This window comes from Parambassis ranga, chromosome 10, assembly GCF_900634625.1.
Source record: "Parambassis ranga chromosome 10, fParRan2.1, whole genome shotgun sequence".
Lineage (NCBI taxonomy): Eukaryota > Metazoa > Chordata > Actinopteri > Ambassidae > Parambassis > Parambassis ranga.
The window spans coordinates 13,177,196-13,199,336 of NC_041031.1; the positions used below are offsets into that span (position 1 = coordinate 13,177,196).

Sequence of the window (22,141 nt, forward strand, 5' to 3'; positions counted from 1 at the left end):
GCCTCGGCTCAGAGACAGAAATCTCGTTCCAAGGTCAGGTAGTAGGTGGCAAAGGTCATGGGTCACCTGTCTCCTCACACCTACCCTTGATGTATCCCCAGCCTGAGTCCCCAAGGACCCGAGAGATTCCTATTCTGCTGATGAGTTAAACCTGCTTGAGCCATAGAAATCCACAGGATTTCTATTGGCCTTGTCTGCTGCTGTGTAGGACAGCAATCGCACTGCTGGGCTACATCAATCAATATCCACATAACATGTGCACAGCATGTAGCTGCTGATGTAACCAATGCACAGTGTCCAAAGTTGGTCCGGCGTACCAAAGTTCATCTTGCAAAAACTCAAAGTAATTCATCATGTGATGGATTATTCCTGGACTCTTTGACTCTTTGAATGGACAGGTGGATTCCTCAGGAGGCATAATCTCATTACACTAAATTACTCATTCCCTTGATGCGCAGATAGAGGGAGTAGTAAACTGTGTTGCTATACAGTACAGTTCAGGGTTGCTAAGTATAGTGCATGCAGCCCATAGAAGCTGTGGACAGAAGGTATCCCCTGGGCGCTCTGAGAAATGCTACGTATGAAATGGAGCGGCAAACTTTCTCTTTTCTGAAATGGGGCATTATGTATGCATGTGGGGATGTTTGTTAAAAACCCTTGTCTGCTGTCAGGCTTCGCCTCCTTCCCTCTAAGCTTGGAGAAGGAAACGTAAGCTGTTTACAAATACAGTATGACAGGTTGGATAGTGCTAACTTAACTTTTCATGTCAAAACCTGTCAGTGACATTTAACAAGAAGAAAAAGCACGTCAGACCTAAAATGCTTCCACAGGAAGAAAAAAAAAAAAACCAAACCAGCTGACATGTGGATGAAAACAGCACTTAACCTGGTATGTATGTCTTCAAACACACAGAGCTTAATTCTGCTGTCATAATATATATATATATATATATATATATATATATATATATATATTATACTCCAATCTACTAATTACTCTTCAAATCACCAAAGATTGTGTAATTTTTTTGTGGCTGGGCGGATTGTTGGTTTATACTGTGGGTGTCCTGCTGTAATTCGGAACCACAAATACTACTGTTGCTTTGCCTGCGTTTATGTTATTTGTCCACCTATAGCAGAATGTACAGTATACAGGTAAAATATTGAGTTTGGTGAGAAAGGCTTCGGGCTGTTTTGGGTTCAACTGGGAATATAATTTTTTTCAAGGGCAGTGCGCAATCATGGAGCTGTGCTATTCCCTGTGATTGCCAGACCACTGGCAAAATACACACACACACAAAACCACACACATGCACGTGGGATGGCTGTGTGAAAATGTGACTTCACAACATCAACAAAATATTTGGAGGGAAGATCAGAGTGAGAAGACATCAGACACCTCAGTTCAGGTGATGCTACCGTTTCTCTGCATCAATCTGCCCTTTTTTTTCCCGCTCTGCCCTTTGCACTGCGGATGAGCCGATTCTTTTGCTGAGGCACAATTAGGGATATATGAAAACATAAATTAAGAGGCTTTTACTGCTACAAGAAGTTCTCAATATAAATTCACTTTAAAGCAAAGCAAAGCAATGTGAGGAGGAAGGAGGCAGAATAGAGATTTCAGAGTGCAGTGGCATAAGATAGATAGAGCACAGCTGCAGAATTTTGACATAATAGATAGCGTACTGTAAAAAAGATTTTAAGATAGGTCATCATCTGAAGAAAGGGGTTTCATCCAGTCCACTGAGAGAGCAAACCAACCAAAGTAATATTCCTCGATCATACTCTGCATACTAGAATGATTTGTGTTCGTAGATAAAAGGACAGACAGAGCTACATTTATTAGAACACAACAAGTAAAATGTCAACAATCATTTATGATTTCCGCTGGAAAGAAGTCTAACTGCAAACCATTTTTCATTTGTTATCCTGACTAACTACACACACACTCAGCTGGGGTTGTCAAATTAATTCCTGTTATTAAGTATTGTTTTTTTTTCCTATTTTGCTCACCTGGTTACTCAACAGCCTCAGACAATAATGAAAAACCACTTAGCACAATATATATTGCATATATTATTCATGTCAAAGGAGGCATGCTGGCTATCAGTTGCTGAAATAAACTGTGGTTTAAGTAAAAAAAAAAAACAGAGCCTAAGATCGGAGACTATTCTTCCTCCACCACTGCAAGCGGCAGTGAAAAGTCAGGGAACAAGTCAAGGCAGATCATGAACTGTATTGCAAAGGAGAAATATTTGTTTCCCATTATAACTTAGAGTAGCAGGCAAGTTTGTTGTTCGGGAGCTTAGCAAGCTGCTTATGAGGGCAAAGGATATTAGAGTGTGATACAAATGTGCCTGGACTGTGGGTGTAGTATGGCTTCGAGCTTGTTAAAAGGGCCTGGTCAAGTTATGTCAGATTTTAACAGCCATTCCCACAGATTGGCCTCGCAGGCATTCTGAAGGCCCATAAAGCCTGATTCATCACCCCCATCGCTTGCAGAGGGCATGCAGAAGGCAGGGAAAGAGCAGCTCTCAGGTATGCTAAAGTCATCCATGATGGAATCTGTCAACTCCGCAAATGGCTCCCGTTCGCCCTGCTGCCTTGTGCATTTTATCAGCTGGAGGAGTCGATGACAGAAAGTCTATTGAACTCTGACTGTCTCCCCATACAAATAGTTTCTTTCTGTTGAGCAACATTTGTGTTAGAGCTAGGCCTGATTATCAGTCAAATTTCTGGCCTGGCATGATGTTAAGATGAACGTGTGTAAAAAGCCTCAGTCCCATTGTTCGTCAGCGGCGCCCTGTTTACTAGCAAAAGCTCTTCTTTTTTTCACCTTCCCCCTAGTAATCATAATTATATTGGGAAATTCTATTTGTTGCAAGGCTGCTGACAACCCTTGAGAATGAAAAATACAATTCAATAATTTGCCGCTGCCGACACATCTTCAAGCACAGCAGGATTTGAGGGCTGAAGACAACGGGTGGGCTTTAGACGCATTATGCATGCTATTGGATCATTGTTTGAGTGACAGATAACAAGCTCAGAGGCAAAGTTTTCCCAGAATGGATATAGAGTGCTGTATGCTAGTTAACAGACCTGTTTATTCTCGTCATTAAAAACATTAGCCTCACTGTAAATGTGGAAATAAGATTGACTGACATATTCATTAAACATACAACCTTTTTTCAATGGTTTTCCTGAAACAATAGCTGATCTTTGCATAGCATTTTAAATTTGTATGATGTATTAATCATTCATTCTGTCCCTTAAAAGGCGTGCAGTTCTTGTCCCAGATTTAACTGCAGATGCTCTGATACGTATTGTAAGAATATGTGCTGTTGATATCAAGGAAAACCCTCAGAAGGTAGAGTAGCCTCAGGATTCTTTTTCCCCGAAAGCCTACCACTGTTTTCTGTGGTGGAAAATGGAGAATGGGAGTGTGGAGCTGGGCATATACCAGCAGCTAGGCTGCCTACTTACATTTTGTTTCCCTCCACTAGTCCAATTTCATATTGATGAGCTCTGCAGCAATTCAAATTGCATGTCTTCTTTAAACATTTAACTAGAAAAGAGAGCAATCACAGTCTTTGCTCAAATCCTGCCTCTGTTGAAAAATGCAAATGCCTATTGCTGAGAAAGGAAAATCAGACAGCGTAGGTGCCGGAAGAAGTTTAGATTTTGCACCTAGGCTTTGTCTTACATGCAGAATCTGGACACAGGGGCTTGAAAGTGCAAGCAATCCACCTGATGGATCCTTTGTTATTCAGCTTCCACTGAAGATCAATGGTGATACAGAACTGTGATTTTACCATCTGTTTCAATACGCATTTGCAACTAGCGCTCAAGGATTTGCCATACTGTGTGTGTGTGTAGTACTCAATGGACGTCAACTCCATAGAACTATAAAGTGGGACGCTTTTCTGAGATTTGGAGTGAGGGCCATGAAGAAATTTATTTATTTTTTTTTTGGGGGGGGGGGGGTTACAAACTATGGTTTACATGAATTCTTTAATATAATGAATATATACTTGCATTGCCACTGGGATCTCTACGGTATCCCCTCATTATTAATATAACAAATCAAAGATTCTCTCAGCACTGCTCTGATGACAGCTTTTCCTCCGCCTGAAATGTGACAGCAGTGTGCTGAGATTGAATGTGTCAGCTGCGTACAAACAGAATGACTTCAAGTTACAGCAGTAGTTGGTCCAACAAAGTAAAGCTCACAATGTTTTTGCTTTTGGGCTAAATGAGTTAAACTTGCTTGGATGAGTGTGAGCAGTAAATTTTGCAAATCATATGAAAGGAAGTAAATTGGTGAAATAACTAAATTGGTAAGGTCTTTTTTCCCCCAACCCTCGCTTTGATAACACTCATTCTGGATGCTCCCAAGGAAGCTGCTTAAAAATGATAATCCGGGGGAGGAAGGGAGAATCTCCACAGACCTGCCTCAAGCCTGCTCTCAACCCTATTAAGAAATATTATGCAGCTTTCCAAAGAAACCTAAACTCCAGCCTTTAACTGTGCCTCTTGCATACCTTCCCCTTTTTCCCTTTATCCTATCTGGCTAGCAAGTAGTGGAATAACAATCAGCTGATAAATAAATGATAATAAACATTCTTTTGTTTGAGGTTGCCTTATAATAGGCACTGTAATGCAGAGCATTTTTCAATTTTGATCAACATTTTTTTTCCACCAGTTTTGTCTAGTCATAGATTTACCTCCAAAAGATACTACAGCTCTCAGGTTTCTCTCAAATCCCCAAACAGTGGTGCATAGAGGAGTGCTGTGTGCCTGGCTCCCAGCTATGTACGTGAGGCTGCCTCTGGCAAACGGTGGGACTCTGCTAAATACATGCAGCTTCATACTAGGTCAGAAAGGATTGCGGATATAGGCTTTATTTTGTTGTGTTTTGTGTTTTTCAGAAGCATGCATGCTCTTAGCGTGCCTTGATAAGATTGATGGAAGTACGCTGGCTATAAGTTCCTCTCTTTGGTTTATGACTTAGGGCTTATACTGCAGTGTTAGGGGAAATTACACTGGATTTGGCAACACTGAACTGTAGCTATAGGCAAAATCTATTGCTGCATTCAAGCACCTGCTATAGTGTTGATATTCATACATTTTCATTCTAACCGCAGTGCTTTATAATCACGGCCAGATATGGAGTATAAATAATAAATGGTGTAGTTATTAATTAGCTAATAAATAGACATCACAATATACCATCACGGCCCATCAGGTGGTCTTGTTTACCCAGCATGCTTCCCTCTGACTGTCTCTGTGAGGGCGAGGGTATAGGCAGGAGAAACTCAGAGTTCACACTTCAGTTATGCAAGCTCCTCTGCTACCTGAAGGCTTGTTATGTGGATTTCAAAATGTGAGCTGATGCATTAAAATTGTGATGTACAGCGAGAGCTCCCAAAGCAGCGAGGAGGGGAGAAGGTGCTGTCCGGCCCCATACGGTGCGTAATATTTTGTGGAATTACTCGGTCAGTATACAGACCCTTGGTTTGGTTTAAACACAGTGCTTTGTCAATACCCATCATGGCTGAAATTATTATTGTACATGCAGCGTTCAACAACTCCTTTAAAGATGGTCTCTCTTGTGGCATATATGTCAATTTGTCTGGTGATTTATTGTTGGCTGACTGAGCTGGTATCACCTAACTCATTCAGGTAGACAGTGTGTGCATATGTGTTTGTGTGAGTCATAGAGGGAGAGAATGAAAGAGAGAGACGGACTATGCAATGCAATGATACTTGGCCTGCATCCACTCACGCTGTAATGGGAAAAGCAGCGTGCAAGCATAACTCTCAGGAGAAAACAGGGAAAGATGAGAAAATAAGTGGGTCAAGCACCAGGCGTGAGGGGCAGGACTGGCAAAGAGGACCCCACTGAAATCAATGCACTTCTCAAGGCTTGCTTTGGTGGGATATCGAACAACAGGAAAGTGTATTGTGGTGGTAAATGACGGGCTAAAAGCTGGAGGTACCCTATCTGAGTTTGATTATCTCATTCCCAGGGCATTCTTCATCCTCAAATCTTGCAAGATAAGTATCATAATAGTTGTGTATTTTTGCTGTTACAGTAAATGCTACCAAAATTGTCGGCCATTATGACGCTCGTCTCCCAAGATAGAAGCAGTGATACATCGCCGGTGGTCTGGTGTTAAAGAAGCTAATTGTTTCTGTCACTCTTTAAGCAAACATAACACGGCCTTTTCAGCTACTACTATAGACAATACAATTATGTGAGTAACATTCTGAACTGATGTCTAACTTTACTTGATACATAACCCAATGTTTTATTGTTATTGCTGTGTGAAAAAGAAACTGACAGTTTCTATTGGCCTTGATAGTTTGAAATCTGTATATTACAGATAATAAGTCCTAAGTTGTTTTTTTAAATGTTTTTTTTAGCAATTACATCCACATTTAAAGACACATGATTTGTGTTGCGTGCACAACAACACAAGTAGAAGAAAGAGGCAAAAATCCACTTTTTGTTCAGAGCCCCCTTTTTTTAGCTGTATGGGAAAGGAACTTACAAAAGTTATAAAAAGTTGTATATCGATGGTTAATAAGCACCCTTCAGCAATATATAGGCCTACACATTTGCAGGCTGAACACTAAGTCTCCACAGATGAGATGAGTCCCTGAGCGAGTGAAGGGGTTGCAGCTAGTTGAGTCATATCTGTAATAACAGCAGGACAGAGAATGCTGTAAACGTTTTCTTTTTTTTTTTTTTTTTTAGACGGCAGACATTACAACGTGGCTAAAATCAACATTGTAAAACAGTGCTGCTAAGTTTTATGGATATGGACTCCACCAAATTAAGATACCTGCAGTGCTAAATGTTTTTAATGCACTGACATTAATCTTAGGGGATGCATACACTTTAAGTAACCTCTGAAAATAAAGCCCATGTGCTTTTTATTTTTGGTCAAAGAGACCACATCATCAGTTAGAGGATGTGAATTGGGAACACATGAGAATAAAGTAGGCTAACACACACATTAAGATGGACTGTTTACCTTTAAACATACAATTTGATGGTGCACACGTGGTAATGCATACTCTAAAATACCATGAGGGTCTAATGATTGCTTTAAATGCTACACTTTTCTATAAATGTTGACATAACCGACATGTTGAAATCTTTTGGGGCTATTGCTTCAATTACCAGGAGTGCTGCTCTGGTAAATTACACAAGTGCTGCTCACAAAACATCCTTTTTTTTCTAGAGGGTTGTAAACATATGGAATCTCTTACACACATGAGACACAAAATTGAACATAATTGAGGTCACTTTAAATACAAAATGGAACACTTTCTGAGGAGGAACCAGCGAATTTCAGGGGTCTTCTGCATAAGCTTTTCTTTTTATTGCTACAATATTTAGAGTTTCAGTTTCTGACAATTGTTCATATAGACATAAATAATTCTAAGTAATGACTTATTCCTCCACCAGGTGCAAAATTAGCCAGCAACACTCAACATGACATTTTTTTTTTACCCTTGAGCTTGACAGAAATAATAAGAAAACTGAAATATAATAGAACTTTTTTTTCCCGGAGTCCTCAGGGAAAAAGTCAACATTTCAGTGTCACATTGTCTTTATATAGTGAATCAATATGATTTCGGTAGACGCTTTCATGTGATATAAATCACCATGGGTTCAGTTCGGGGGGGAGGAAAAATCCATTTACAAATTGTGTCCTCGTTTGTTAGTGGCACTGCACCTCAATTACCCAGTGAGCAGGTTTTTATTTATTCATGCAGACAAAGTCACGTATTCATGAGGATTAACCCAAAACTCGCTCATAGACTGGCAGGCACAGATTGCATATTTTACCATACGAGAAGTAGCTGACGCGTTTACCCTCAGAAGATTGAGAGAAAGCATGTGAGAGGAAGGACTAGCTGACTGAGCTTTTGGGTCACTTCATGGTCAGTTTCACTAACTTTATTCTGATTTGTGTTTTGAAGAATATATAAGGAGGGAGTATTGAATGAATAATACGCGTGCAGTGAAGAGTGTTGTTGGTGAAAATGAGAGAGCATATGGTGCTGTGACAGGAAATAGGAAATTGAGTAAGACTTTCTGTCTTTCTTTGGGTATCTGGAACTACAAAAACTCCTACGAAAGGAAATATTGTTGGAACAAATTCAGCATTCACATCCACATTCACAAACGAGCTTAGAAACAAAACAGACAATATATGCATCAATTCCCATAACCGAAAAAAAAAGCCATACTGTATGCCAACAAAATACATTCCCTTCAGATCAAATATACTATCTCCGGAAAATATCAAATCAACCTAATAGCCAAACTTCTATTCAGAAATTGTTAGGGAAATCCTCTGTCCCCTGTCATATTAGCCACATTTATCAGGATGCAGCATAGCCATTACGTCTGGAGGTTTATCAAATTATCTGCTTGCAGAATGGCCGAAAAGGGACACATTACAACCAGCCGACTTTGTCTGAGCCGCTGCAAAGCAATATTCCGGGATGCTGCTGCAACCAAAAGCAAATTATGGTGAACATAACACAGAGTTCAGTGGAGCGTTAACAGAATGGATGGCCCTATCCTGATTTCCTATCTGTTGGGACAGATGTCGCTAAGTCCCTGTGACTCGTGAGGTGGACAGCCCTGTAAGCAATGGCAGATGCTCCGAAGGTAAGACAGATGGATTTTGCCTGGGCCCTGTTAAAGTATGCACATTTTTCTCTTTGGACTAATTAATATTAATCATGTACAACACAACAATAATATTTGCAACGTTAAGCTGGAAATGATGAAGAACAAAATTTGCGAGTTATATCTTTACAAATGGAACTGTTACTCATCCAGGCTATATATAAGTCATCATAGAAGAGCACCAATCTTTCAAATAACTACACTGCCTGACCGTCTCAACCTTCATAGCCTAAACTTGCTCTTCAACTCTGAAGACAGTCCAGAAAACTGCAGCAAACAGAGATGTTTGTACCCAAAGCACAGCAAGGAAAGAAGAAGAAGAAGGAAAAAAAAAGATATTGCTCCGAGCAGTCAGTTAATCCACATAAGAAAAAGCATCCATTCACTGCTCTGTCTGCATCTGTCTACAGTGGACATGTGGGTGTATAAATATTAAAGTAAATGAATACTTGCATGAGTGCATGCAGGCATGTGCCTGTGCAAAGTATGCCTGTTCTATTCAAATCCTGGCAGCTGCAGACAAGCTAGCCCAAAACCCAGTATTTCACAAACACCATGCCTTCTAATACACTGTGATATCAAGCTTCCATTGTTGGGTAATTGCCACTGATGGAGAAAAAAAGAACAATATTTCATTCAACACAATCTGTGGTAAACTGAAATCAATGAGGCTGAATACTGTGATTAAAATGTGATCGGATCACTGACAACCAACAATGACAACAAACATGGAACAGAGCTCCCCGTTTTTCTTCTTCTTCTTCTTCTTGTTTTTTTGACACAGACAAAAGCCACTCAGCGGTTTGAATTTTGTTCAGCGTGGCCAGGATAATGGCAACCTATTGATCTTTTTGGAATCCATACTGAAACCGTAACTTTCTAATTGCTTCATGGTTAGAGGAAGTGACGTTACCTGGATTTATAAAACAAGAAAAAAAAAACACACACACACACACAAACTGGGAATGTTCCTACAGTGGGTTGCTGTGTTTTCATGTTTGATCTCTTGCAGCAAGAGAACCATGCTGAAGAAAGATCTGTAAGGGAGGCTTTTCAAAGACCCCGAGGTTGTTGGTGGTAGTGCTTTGTGTTTGACCTCTCTGTTCTTAACTGTGGCTGCACAACGTGGGAGGGTTTGTTCAGCTAGATGCAGATCAAGGTGTATTTTGTATGTATGTGCTTGTGTACGCATGTTTTCTTTGTAAATCCGGTGCCTCCGTGCTCTGTGCCTCTGTGAGTAATTAATTAAGTAACCAAAATACTAAGTGAGATTTATTTATTTTTTTAATAGAACAATAGAAAAAGTAACATGAAGTCGGGTTTAGGCTCATAGTAAGCTAGAGATGGACTTTAAAAAAGGAGTGCCTTCCTCGCGCTTTCATTTTTTATTCTCTGCAGATTCATTAAACCTTTACTGTCTCTTTTTAAAGGAACATAAATGCAGTGCATGTGGTGGTCTCGGGGATATTGTGTTACGATATACCTCCTGCACTTTTGTTTACTGCAAGACTAAAATGATCCTAAATTGACATTTTTTTTAGCTGCTGCCTTTTGCTTTTTACTCCTTATCTCTACTTCCCTTCATCTCAAACAGTTATTGTTTGTGCTTTTTCACTCCATTATATGGTTAGACAAGCATAATAACAATAAGAGGTCTAACAAAACTTCAAGGAAACAACATTTTAAAATACAGCTCTTAGTGTTCAAATTAATTGAGTTCCTTCGGGGATGAATTTAGCGACGCATTTCGGCATTAATAAGAAGTTAAGGAGTAAGAGAAGGTTTTCTGTGGCGTGTTATATGGACTTGTATTCCTTCAATTTATCCTTTATACCACGTGAAATAGAAGTCAGCATGAAACCCCATGGCACCTCTGTCCACACCACCATGTGTTGTATTAAGGGTGTATTACGGCATGGACCAGTGACTCCTAGATGCGACAGCAGGGCTGATCATCAATTATTATACCTCAGTGGATCAAAATGAGCATATCGGCTCATTCCAACATCCCCAGTGCTGGCCTGTGGCGGCTGAGCTACGGCTTAGTGCACCTCCAACCCTCCCCCTCCCCACCTCCCCCCCCGTCCACCATCCCCTCTGCACCTGTAAGCTCTGCGACACCAGCCGGAGCCCTCGCGGAGGTAGTGGGACATGCCTCGAGACAACATCTGCCTCCCCTTTGGTGACCTGCCGAGTTAAGCCAACTGCAGAATCAAGGGCATACTCGCAGAGGTCCCAGATTTTATCATAACAAAGGCATTGCTGCTGCAAGTGCCTGTAACCGGCTTTGGGAGATGTTTTAGTCTATTTTCTGCTGGCACTATGAACTCGCTCTGTCTAGCACAGTCTTTCTTTCACTCACTATTTCTTTTCCCTCTCTTTCCATTTTTTTTCTAAAATGAACACCGAGGGATACATCCAAAGAACACAGATTTATGTCTGTAAAGACGTGAGCTGCAGCTGTTACCAAAAAAAGAAGACAATAATAGTTTTCAGATACTCTGAAGAGAGATGAGCTCTCTAAGTAAAAGTATATTTTCTCAAACATGCTTTAAGTTGGTATGAATACATTAAAAATAAGGCATCTTTTTTCCACAAATCTGGGAAATGTGCCACTTCTTGTTCTTCTTTTTCGTGTTGCTTCTTCATAATCAATTCTGTGAAAAATGTCACTCTTATGAGTGTTCTGAATTAGTCAGCGTGAGGGAGCCTCGGTATGACAGATGTTTGACACTTGAAATCCAGCGGGACCCCTGGCTGAATGGAATCAGGACAAATCAATGCAATCACGCAGGTGTCTGGGGGAAATGGGGACAAAGGGACACAGTCTGCCTGCCCGCCTGCTCGCGGGAGCTTCTGGCGAGGATTTTGAACACCAGGTCTTTGCTTCTGCATGCATGGAATGGCAGACAGCTGACTGACCTCACGAGCGCTTACATTGCCTTGAGGTCCCTACAGACGCCTCACAAAGAGCTCGGGCAGAAGTGCAGCACAAACTTGACCACGGCGAATGTGATGAATGGCTCGGCTTTCTTGCTGAGGAGAGTACACAACAAACGGTTTTGTGTGCTCAGTGCTGAGCCCCCTCGAAACTCCCCCCCTGTCATTTTCTGTTAGGACAAACATGTCCTGAAGGGGCTATACCGGAAGATGTACTTCCCTCGGTGTGTCCCATCTCTAAACCCTTCCTTCTCTCCTTCTTGTTAGACTCATTCAGCATGACTCCTTCTTCCTTTTTTCACACACTCTCACTCCATTTGTCAGCATTACCAACCCATGAGTGGTTTCTGAAGTGATCCATTTGTCCACGAATACCAATTTATCAACCAGTCAGTGTATACATTGATCGAGTGTAGATAGGATTCCATACAGCCGGGGAGTAATCCTGTTCATGCTCACACATTCAACACCGGGATTAAATGATAGCTGTATCTCAGGATGCAGATTAAAACGTACTGTAACCTGCATGCTTTATTATATTCCAACCAATTGAATTAACTGCCAGCAACTTCATCAGAATTCCCTGTGCAAATGTATGTGTGTGAACTGTTATGCAGGAGATTTATTACGATTTTATGCCTGCGCTCGTGAAATTAATGATTTCACGGGAAAATATTGCATTTCCTGTGAATGACACATTTTTGCTGAAATATGCTAATACGTGAAATATAGACAGATGGCATCATAGTTGTAGCCGTCTGTCATCATATCATTGATGTCATTGCAGCAATACTGCAGCGATCACTGTAAATTGAATCTCATCAAAACTGCAGTTTATCTCGAAGTGTTTTCTTACAGCAAAATAAGGCTGAGAGGAGCAGCAATATAATTTTACATTGGTCACAGCACGCCGCTCTCTCCGAGCAAGTTTCTCTTTGTTTATGTTCTTCTTACTCATCTGTCGACATACTTGTAATATTCAATTTGCCCTGATGCATCAATAATTGTGCTCTTTTTTTATTATTTTAAACCATGAAGCTTTAAAACAGCTTTGCCATATGTTTCCAGCTGGCTGTACTGTGCTGCAGCATATCAGGACAATGCAGGTCAATAACATTAAAGGCTGAGAGAGTTGGTGAAAATACAACCCCTGTGATGCTGTGGTCTGCCTCAGCCTTCAGGAGACATATTGATGCACAGTTATTTTGGTCAATAAGTCCTTCTGAGCAGAGGCCATCCTTATCCTTGAGACCAACTGTATGTGAAAAATGAGAAAGGGATGAGACGATGCATTCTAATGTGTCTGTGGCACGATATGTTAAAGGAAGGAAGAAGGGGGGGAAAAAGGAGAGAGAGAGATGCACTTCCTCTAACCCCATTTCAGCCTCACTAATGCAGTTGTTAACAATAAACCATAGCATTGAAATACAACACCTCCAAGCCAAAGCATAATGGCTTTATTGAAATACGACACAGCCCGGCCTCTGTGATCAGAATTTACAGACAAACATAAAATCTAAAATGAGGAAGTGTATTCATATATTTTCATATTCACCGATGTTTCCCGCATCTCTCTGTTTCAGCCCCAGAGAAACGCCCCATGCCCATTTCAAAGAAATACACGTGTTGCTAATGTGTGTTGCCAAGGCACTGGAAATGAACTGAGACATATCCATAATGCAGCCTGTACAGTCAGTACATGGAAAAGGAAAGAAACAGCTCAACTGCATGCAGATATGTTAATTATAACGCAAGCTCTGAAACTAAAAGAATGAAAAGGATTGGACTTTTTTTTTTTTTTGGAGAAAGCCACAGTATCCTTAACAAATGACCTTGAATAAAACATTAGCACATCTATATTTCACAGCTTCCCCTGTTTTTCTTCTGCTTCTGAAAGGTGTGAAAGTTTCTGCACTTCTAGCAGAGTGCCACCTTAAATTGTCACACTGTGAAATGTCGGGCGGGGGTTTGTGGTATCAACAGTTTAAAAGTTCAAATTTCTCCTTATCAGAGAAGCTCTAACCAGAGGGTCAAAACTGTGTTTACTGGCAGTTTGGTATCATCCAGATAAGAGTAAAATTAGCCAAAAATGATTACATCACACATCACATACCAAAGACAGCATTAGCATATATATATTTTCTGCTTTGTTTTTATTTTCCGTGTGTTATTTTATGTTTGCTTGTTTGATGTTTCTGAAATCAAATCAGCTTGATGGTATCAAGGACACAAAGCGCTCACCTCTCGCAAACCTAACATTTCACAGGTTTAATATGCAGTATGAGCCATATTCCAGTTTAGGAATCAGAGTCAGTGAAATGGAACAAAGTGAATTGCAGGCTGGGGCCTTTGAGCCTCTATCCTTGTTTGAAGTCTCCTCTCTCTTTCTCTCTCTCTCTCTCTCGCCCTGCTGAGTTCAGAATACATTGTCCAGATCTACGATCAAACTTGGCAGCTATTGATCCCTTCCCAAACCAGACACAAGACTTACTGAACATGTTAACAACTTCGGAATGAGTATTTTAATTGTACAGGTCTTTGTGAAGCCCGCTCGAGTCACAGAGCTGCTGAGTGAATGTGAAGCAGCAGCGTTTGAACAGTCAAACATGGTATATTAGCTCAGCTCTCTGAGTTTTGAAACCATATTGTCTGAACACACTAAATCATTAACAAATGATACAAATATAAAAGAGGTGCAAACATTGTTCTTTTTTACCTGGCTGACTCAACTTAGATCTGCTTTTGCATCAACACTAAGTCAGTATCTCTCTTACAGTGAGCAGTCCTGTTGTTTCCCTGCAGATCTCTGATGACATGATGATCTGCTGGGTGAGCCATGCATCTTGGCTTCCTGCAGGCACCAGCCTTGAGTGTGAGTGTTTTCCTCCACTGGGCCATACCATGAAAAAACCCTAGTCAGTCTACTCTTCTGTTAAACCAGCTCTTTAATGTTTAGCTATCATGTTGACTGTTGATTGACAAGAGTATATCAGTAGAGACTTTGTTAGAGAAAAATAGCTCTGTGGACACTTCTTCCTCTCATACTGGACTGTTGGCAGACTATCCTGTCATAGGGTAAAATACACAGGCGTCACAGCTTTTATTTTTTCACTTTTGATTTTATTTTGCAACATGGAATGCGGTTGGTGAAATACCCTCACATGTTCAGTTGTCGAGAATTTAAGTATTTACTTCAAGTTACGTTTCCCAGGTGAAGATGGACTGCCATTTTTACGTAGTTTTGAAATAGCTGAGGTTTTTTTTTTTAATTAATTTTTTAAATAGTTGGTTTGTAAGCTCTCAAAAATGTAATAGTGTGCTTCAAAACTCAAAACTTATTTTCTTTTTTATATTGAAGCATTTCCAGTGGTATAAAAACTATAGCTGCCATGCACCGATTGTCCCAAAATCTTTTCATATCTCGTCTGTCTTGTCCCATTAAGATCTGGATGATTGCACCCGAAAGCTCCCGTCTCAACTTCACAGAAGAGTCTGGCACGGCAACAAAAGAAAGGGCCCTAATACTCTGAAGAAGGAGGTTTCTAACATGACACTTTCCCGTTGTTTGAAGGAGGGCTGAGAGAGAGATTTCTACGAGCTGAGTTGACTCCCCCAGATCAATAGCTCGTCTCTCTCTCTTTCTCTCAAGACAACTGGTGTGGCATTTGAACCAGATAAAACAAGGGTTTCCCTCCTCCTCACCTCTGAGAACTGAGCACTACTACCAAATCCCAATCGGTTGAGAAGGATACAGATGAGTCCATTTAAATCCCCTTTCTAACTCAACTCTAGACCCCCGGTGGTCAAAAAAGGAGGAGAAAAAAAAGCTAGCATCTTAAAAGAAAAGGTCCGGTCTATGTAGGTTAATATTCACTGTTGCTTCATTTAGCTCTGTTGCAGGCCCACTGGGGCAGCTGTAAAAAGTTCTGGGAGCCAGCAGGCACAAAGGCTTTTATTTATTTATATGAGGGAGAATATATAGCAGGAGGCAAACTGGTGCAAATGATGTAGAGGGGGAAAAAGTAGTTGAAGAAGTTATCTTGTAGATTGTGGGATAACAGCAAGGAAAGGAATAGGCCGCATTATCATTTTATGCACTGCATGAATTAAATATACACACCGCTGCTCTGATAACATGACAATATGTAAGGTCCTGATGTGAAATGAATAAAAAATACTGCCCCTCCTTCCCCTTCCCATCTTTCAACTACCAGCTGTACCCTTAAGCAAGGCACTTCATTCCTAATTACTCCAGTGAAGCTGCTCATTTGTCAGAAGCAGATGATGAGATGGGCCGGCAAACGGGGAAAGGTTGCACTGGCAGATACTAAAGGGTGTAAATGTGAAGAAAGACATTCCAATCAAAGAGAATGCCTGCTCAGCCAACCTTGCATTAAAAAAAAAAAATTAAAGGGGGAAAAAAAGCTTTACAACAGTTCATCATCCTTCTAACCTGTGGTCAGCCAATTATATGGATCTTGCTACAATATTGGACTTTTAACTCTCTGAACAAGGGTCCTCTTCTCCCTCGGTTGTCAGCTTAGTCTTTCCCCCTGGTCGCTGATGACATTGTAACACTAATTACAGCTAATTGTTCTATGCTGAATGGATTTAGTCACATTGCAAATGATATGCCATTGGTCAGTGTCACAATGTTTCCACAGAAAAATTCAATGGGGAATGAAAATTTGCACAAATGAATGTAATTAAGAAGCACATTCATTACTTCTAATTGCATATGAGAACCCTCAAAGTGAAACTGAGATTGGATTCATATGAATAATTAATGCAGCTAACTGTACTGAACACTGTACCGGTGTTGCTGTCACATAATGATGTGCTAAACTAGTAGTAAGATGTCAGTGTGTGTGTCAGTGTGTGTGTGTGTGCGTGTCACAAACTTTTTTTTTCATGAAATCCCTTTGGCAGATTGTGTCTAGACAGTTGAATTCCAATCTCAGCGCAAGCTTTGAATTGGTGGCCAGACGTACTGGGTTAGAGTCGGAGGTTAGAGAAGTATTAAAAATTCAAGTGGTACCAACGTGTTTGGCACACTAGATCAAGTCAAGTGGCCTTTTCCAAAGACAAGAAAAGGGCAGTTGTAAATCAGCCAACTGGAAATTCAGTCTGAAAGCCATTATGAAAATTCTGGACCTACAGAAATCAAAGAGTTGAGAGTGTAACCCCCAGAAAGTATGAACTCAGCAAGCCTTTAATCTGATTATTTGTCTGCTGGCATTGGGATTTATATATATATATAATGTGCTATAAAACATACAAAAGAACCCAAAGTGAAAACATAAAATAAAAAAATCAAATAAAGAAAAAAATCTGTTACTTGATGAAGCTATTCTTTAAAAAAACATGTGTACATACGTGCAGCACATTTTAAAACTATAATCTCATTAGGTACGCTCGCAGTATTTAAAAAGGATTGGCTTATTTTAATAGCAGATTTAGATCTTAGACAGACAAGGTGTAAGCTGGTCATTTGAAAAGCCATATGCCACAGATTAAGATGCGGCACTACACCGTGCAGCTTTTTTCCATGTTTCTTTGCAGAGTCTATAATGCAGTACATCCAAACTGCCTTCAGTGAGCTGTTTGTAAGTGGACAAAAGCACAAGCTCCTAAATCCTTCAACTCCCAACAACAGGAGAAAGAAATAAGTATATTACAAATCGTCCAGAGAACAAAATTGTGTATTGTTTGAAAAATGTGAAGGATTTAGACTCAGGGATTTGCCCCCACTTTGCTGCACTTTATCTGAGGGCTTAGCACTGATCGCTACACGATGATTCCCATCGTTCTACAAAAGCCTTCCGGGGACATCATAGGGACGACATCAACTGAACGGCGTATAGGATGGGCAAAAAATTTAAGAAACATGAAAATACACAGGATTTAATTCTTCAATGTTAAAGCTTAACTCATCACAAGTGATGTCATGGCAGCCAGAACTATGCCAATGGTCATTACCATGAAAATAAACATCAACAAATCCACAATCTCTGAGCCAAGATGGGTCAGGGATGACATTTTCATCAACTGGATAGTAGACCTTATAAAACAACTGTACTCTTACTGATTCTAGGAAAAAAGTCAGTCGCAGCTGATGCCCAGGAGGTGAAGCTGTGAAGCTGAGCTGCAAACCAAGGACTCCACAGACTGAGTCACTATAAGAGAGAATGCCAACTGAAAGGGAAGAGGTGCACAGCAAAGTATTACGCAACGCCACTTTTGATGAACTGTTGCAGTTTGGCCAAAATGACAGCCAGGCTACTATTCATCATACTAAATTGTTGTGGATGTGTAGTTTTTTTTTTTTTTGATAGCCAGCTGTCAGATGTAGCTCGTGTAAAAATACATATGCTAATGACATTAATTTGCCGCTTCTATCTATTCGTCAAGACAGAGGAGGAACTATCAAAACCTTTGGAACAATGTGTGACAAGGGAGGCGACAGCATAAGACTGATGGCTTGGGTGGTGAAGTAAGCCTGGAGGGGGAGGCAAGAGCCCATAAAATGAACAGCCGCCTAACTCATAAATAATAGAAACATAAAATGTCATATGAACTTTATTTCAAGAGAGGGTGGTCTAATAAAGATGCAGGTTTAAAGAGGAGTTGAGAAATTCATTGTCATAAGAAGGCCACATGGCTTGCCTTTGGCTCAGACAATTATTCAGTGCAAGTTGACATTCAGGTCCTAGCTGAAGCACCTTTATGAAACAATACCGCTTTTGACTCCTGAAATTCTCAGTTTCTGCCCTGGTCTTTCTATCTCTCAGCTCTATTTTTTCCTCCTCCTCCTCCTCCTCCTCCTCCTCCTCCTCCTCTTCCTCCTCACTTGGAGTCAGTCCATCTCCTCCTCCCCCCCCTTTTTTTCCACTTTTCCTTGTTCTTTCTGCTTTACAAATTGAGACGACATGATAAGAGATTGCCACCGCCATGCCAGCCTGGTGCTCATTGATAAAACCATATCTAATCCATCTTAGGCCCCCCTCTGTCACCAACACACTCATCTCTGAGACCGTCAATGTGCACAGGATCCATCTCTCTTTTTTTGAACTGAGCAGCAGAGAGTCAGAGTTTATCTGACTTAACTTCTGGAAGAAGAAAATAGAGCTCGATGAGTCAGATGAGTTTCACTCGGTCTTGAAACGATGTGCGAATGTGTGCATGGAAGCATGTGTTAAATCTCTACAATCTAAAAGCAAATGAAAGAACTTTTTTTTTTAGCTTCAGGTCTATGAATGATGATGTAAATGCAAACCGTAGTTTTTCAGCTTTTTTTCCCTGCAGCCTGAAAAGGCAATACATTTAAAAACTGTCATTCAGGAGCATGTGCGAATACATATTCATGTAATAATTTCTTATTTTATCCATACACTACCCTTGAATATGATCAGCTCTGTTTTAGCCAGCTTTCACAATTTATCAGAAATGTATTGACTTAAATACATTTCGGCATTATAAGGTGACAACAGAGGGATCAGATTACGAGCAGCTTTGTGGTCAAATAACTGAAAATGGCTCTTCTAATATCAAACAAGTAATATTAGACTCTGTTATTGCACTCGCTCTGTTTAATGCAGCAATTTATAAAAGTACACATACATTTATTACATTAGCATGGCCTTCTATCTAAAACTAATGTACTTCAACAAATATTACCCCAGAGGGAAAGTGGGTAATAAGTGCAGTATTTGAGTAAGTTGATGAAGTATGAGATGTTTATGTCTCTGAATATTAATGAAATGCTTAGCAGTTCCAGCTGTATATGAATGAATTACATATATGATTTACTGCTGTCACCAGCTGTGGTTTGATCAGCAGTGTGTGTGTGTGTGTGTGTGTGCTTGTGAGGGGGATATGGAGATGATCTTGAAATGTAAAATGTAACACCAAAAAATATAAATAAGATCTATAATTGGGGCAGAACGCCATCCCAAAAATGTCACTCTGTTTTTTTATTGTGTAACACAAGTAATCACACTGTGACACCCAAACCTGTCAGACGCACCACGGACTGTTGTCTCACTTACAGCAAAGGCACAATGGCAATGCGCCATGTAGGTGTATGCAAAGCAATCTATTTTTCCCTGTTCTGTATATTTTCTCTGCTGTATAGAAAAGGCCTGTTTTTGACAGGTAACTCAATGTGGCTAAGGCAATCCTAGGAAGGATGCACACAGGCTGCAGAAGGAGTGATGGTCTGCGCTGATCTAAGCCTCCGTCCTGTCTGAATTATAGGAAGCAGACAGAGTTTTCTTCTGGAAAAATAAAACCTGATTCACCGGGACTAGAATAGTAAGGTGGTGGTAGGGGCAAGGACGCATTGAGAATAGACATATTCATGTTATAGTGAAGCAAATTCCTTTCAGTGGTATCACTCTGTCTGAAGACCAGCGTCTTCTCCTCCCACTAAAGCAAGTTGTTTGAGCAGTTATTACCAAAAAAAGTTGTCTGTATGTTTTAGAAAAGAGTTTGGTCCCCCAGAGTGTGACAATATTTACAAATTTACTAAATTAATGTTCAGTTATTAATGCGAAATTGTGTAAAATGACACCTTTAATATTATTTTGGAGATGTGGATTTTGTCCACACACCAATTTATTTACATAAATGATGACTAAGGTGGTTTTTGGATTAATCTCAACGTGAAAAACTGTAAACGTCTGACCGTTAATTTCTGTTTCAGCAGTACGACCCACACTATTTAACTAGCTTGTTTCTTGAAAGACAGTGTCTGCTTGTTAAGTGTGCAAGTTTGTTCTATCGCATCTGGAATCTCAGTAAATTATTTTACTGTCTAAAAACGCAGATGGCCACTTCTAAATGTGTTATATATGTTTGCAGACTCATAGTTCACAAATAAGTTGGAAAAAAACTACATCAAATTAAAAAAAGTCCCTGCTGCTGTCTGTACAGAGAGAAATTCAGTACAGTACTCACTAGATTCTGGATCTGAGTTTCCGTCTCCCTCGGTGCGGCTGTTAGGTGATGTTTGCTCATAGTACTCCTCCTGGGGGAAGCTAAGGGGAAGAGGCTGGGTGGTACTGGCCGTGCTGCTAGGCTCTGGGTCTCCCAGCCCGCTGTCACTGCAACTCTCCTGGGAGCCATCTGGAAGATGGAATGTCACACGGCGCTGGGTCTGCAGCACACAAACAGGCAAAAAACGTGTTATGAGAAACTCTTGTGTTTAACATAGCCAGAAATGTACAGCTGCTCATTTCTCCCACACCCCACATGTTAAATATGAGAGCACTGCTAAATGGCTCCTTGTTATGAGATAATCTGTGGTATTTAGTCTCATCTCTACTCTGTGGTCAAAGTGTTGGCTTCCATCTTAATGGGAATAAATGGATGGAATCTCATTTATGGTCCACTCAGATCAGAAAACAGATGCAGTAATACAGTAATCTGATATAAACATGCCAAGTTTTATCCTAAAAAGAGTTGAAAGAACACACAGAGTAGTTTGGACTCCAGTGAAGACACATCGAGACAAGTCTAGGGGAAAAAAGGACATTTCTTCTAGAAAAAAAATGTTTTTGAACCCTTCAAAATGTAACATATGAAAGCTTTGAACAACACAATAAAAATTCCTTCCACCTCCAGATGTCTCTGAGATAGATGGTTCAAAGCTGTGATAACACCAAAGCTACAGTATCTTAATGGTTATATCAGCAAAGTCTGATTTTTATTTTTTGGATAAACTGACCAACATTATAATAAAAAGCCTGGTGAGGCAGTGAACTGACTTTTAATCATCAGTTTATCATGTAACCTTTGACCCCAGTTAATGCTACAAAGTCAGTCTTTGTAGCATTAACAAAGAAGCATGAACTCTATTCTCCTTCTTGGCTCAGCACCACTGACAAACAAAGATTATTAACATCATGAGTGGTGACAGCATTGCTTGTTCATGGATGACTGAGTACACTAGTACAGATGGCATTTACAAGGAGACTCCATGCCTAAATGTATCAACTGTTGCGTGCCAGTTGCTGCATCCATCTTTACCTGCTTTTAATAGGAAAACATGCCCAAATTCCATCATGGCCTTACAGGGACTAATTGAGTCAGTGACCTCATGACCCAAAAAAACCTGTTTCTGCTCTGTCGAGTCTAGTGGATTAGTTTTCGGATAACTGCAGGATTTATAATTGAGACTTCCCTGATACAATTCCTGATAATAGATGGGATATGTATTAACAGGTTGAACTATGTCCTAGTTTTCTTTCTCACCCAATTTAGACACAAAAGAAGAGAAAATGTGTGCAGAGAGTCAGACTTTGATTTGTAAAGTCTTGCGGATCAGAGGAGTGTGGGCATTTTTTTTCTGAACAGTGCAGGCCTCTTTGATTTCTCTGGAGGTTTATAGAAGTTCATGTTGCGACCTTTTCTTTTTAGAGCTAAAAAAGAAGGCGCATCCTCCATGTCTGCTAACATGCTAGCTGTATTCCTACAGAAAGCACCAACC

General features: G+C 40.3%; 1 protein-coding gene across 1 annotated transcript in view; it reads right to left on the reverse strand.

The window, feature by feature from the left end:
• Positions 1 to 22,141, reverse strand: part of pcdh11 (protocadherin 11) — a 113,448-nt gene that overhangs the window by 18,701 nt on the left and 72,606 nt on the right. Inside the window, exon 6 of the mRNA XM_028416994.1 lies at positions 20,611 to 20,809. Within this exon, the coding sequence (XP_028272795.1) occupies positions 20,611 to 20,809 (199 nt within the window). The remainder of the gene's footprint in view (positions 1 to 20,610; positions 20,810 to 22,141) is intronic.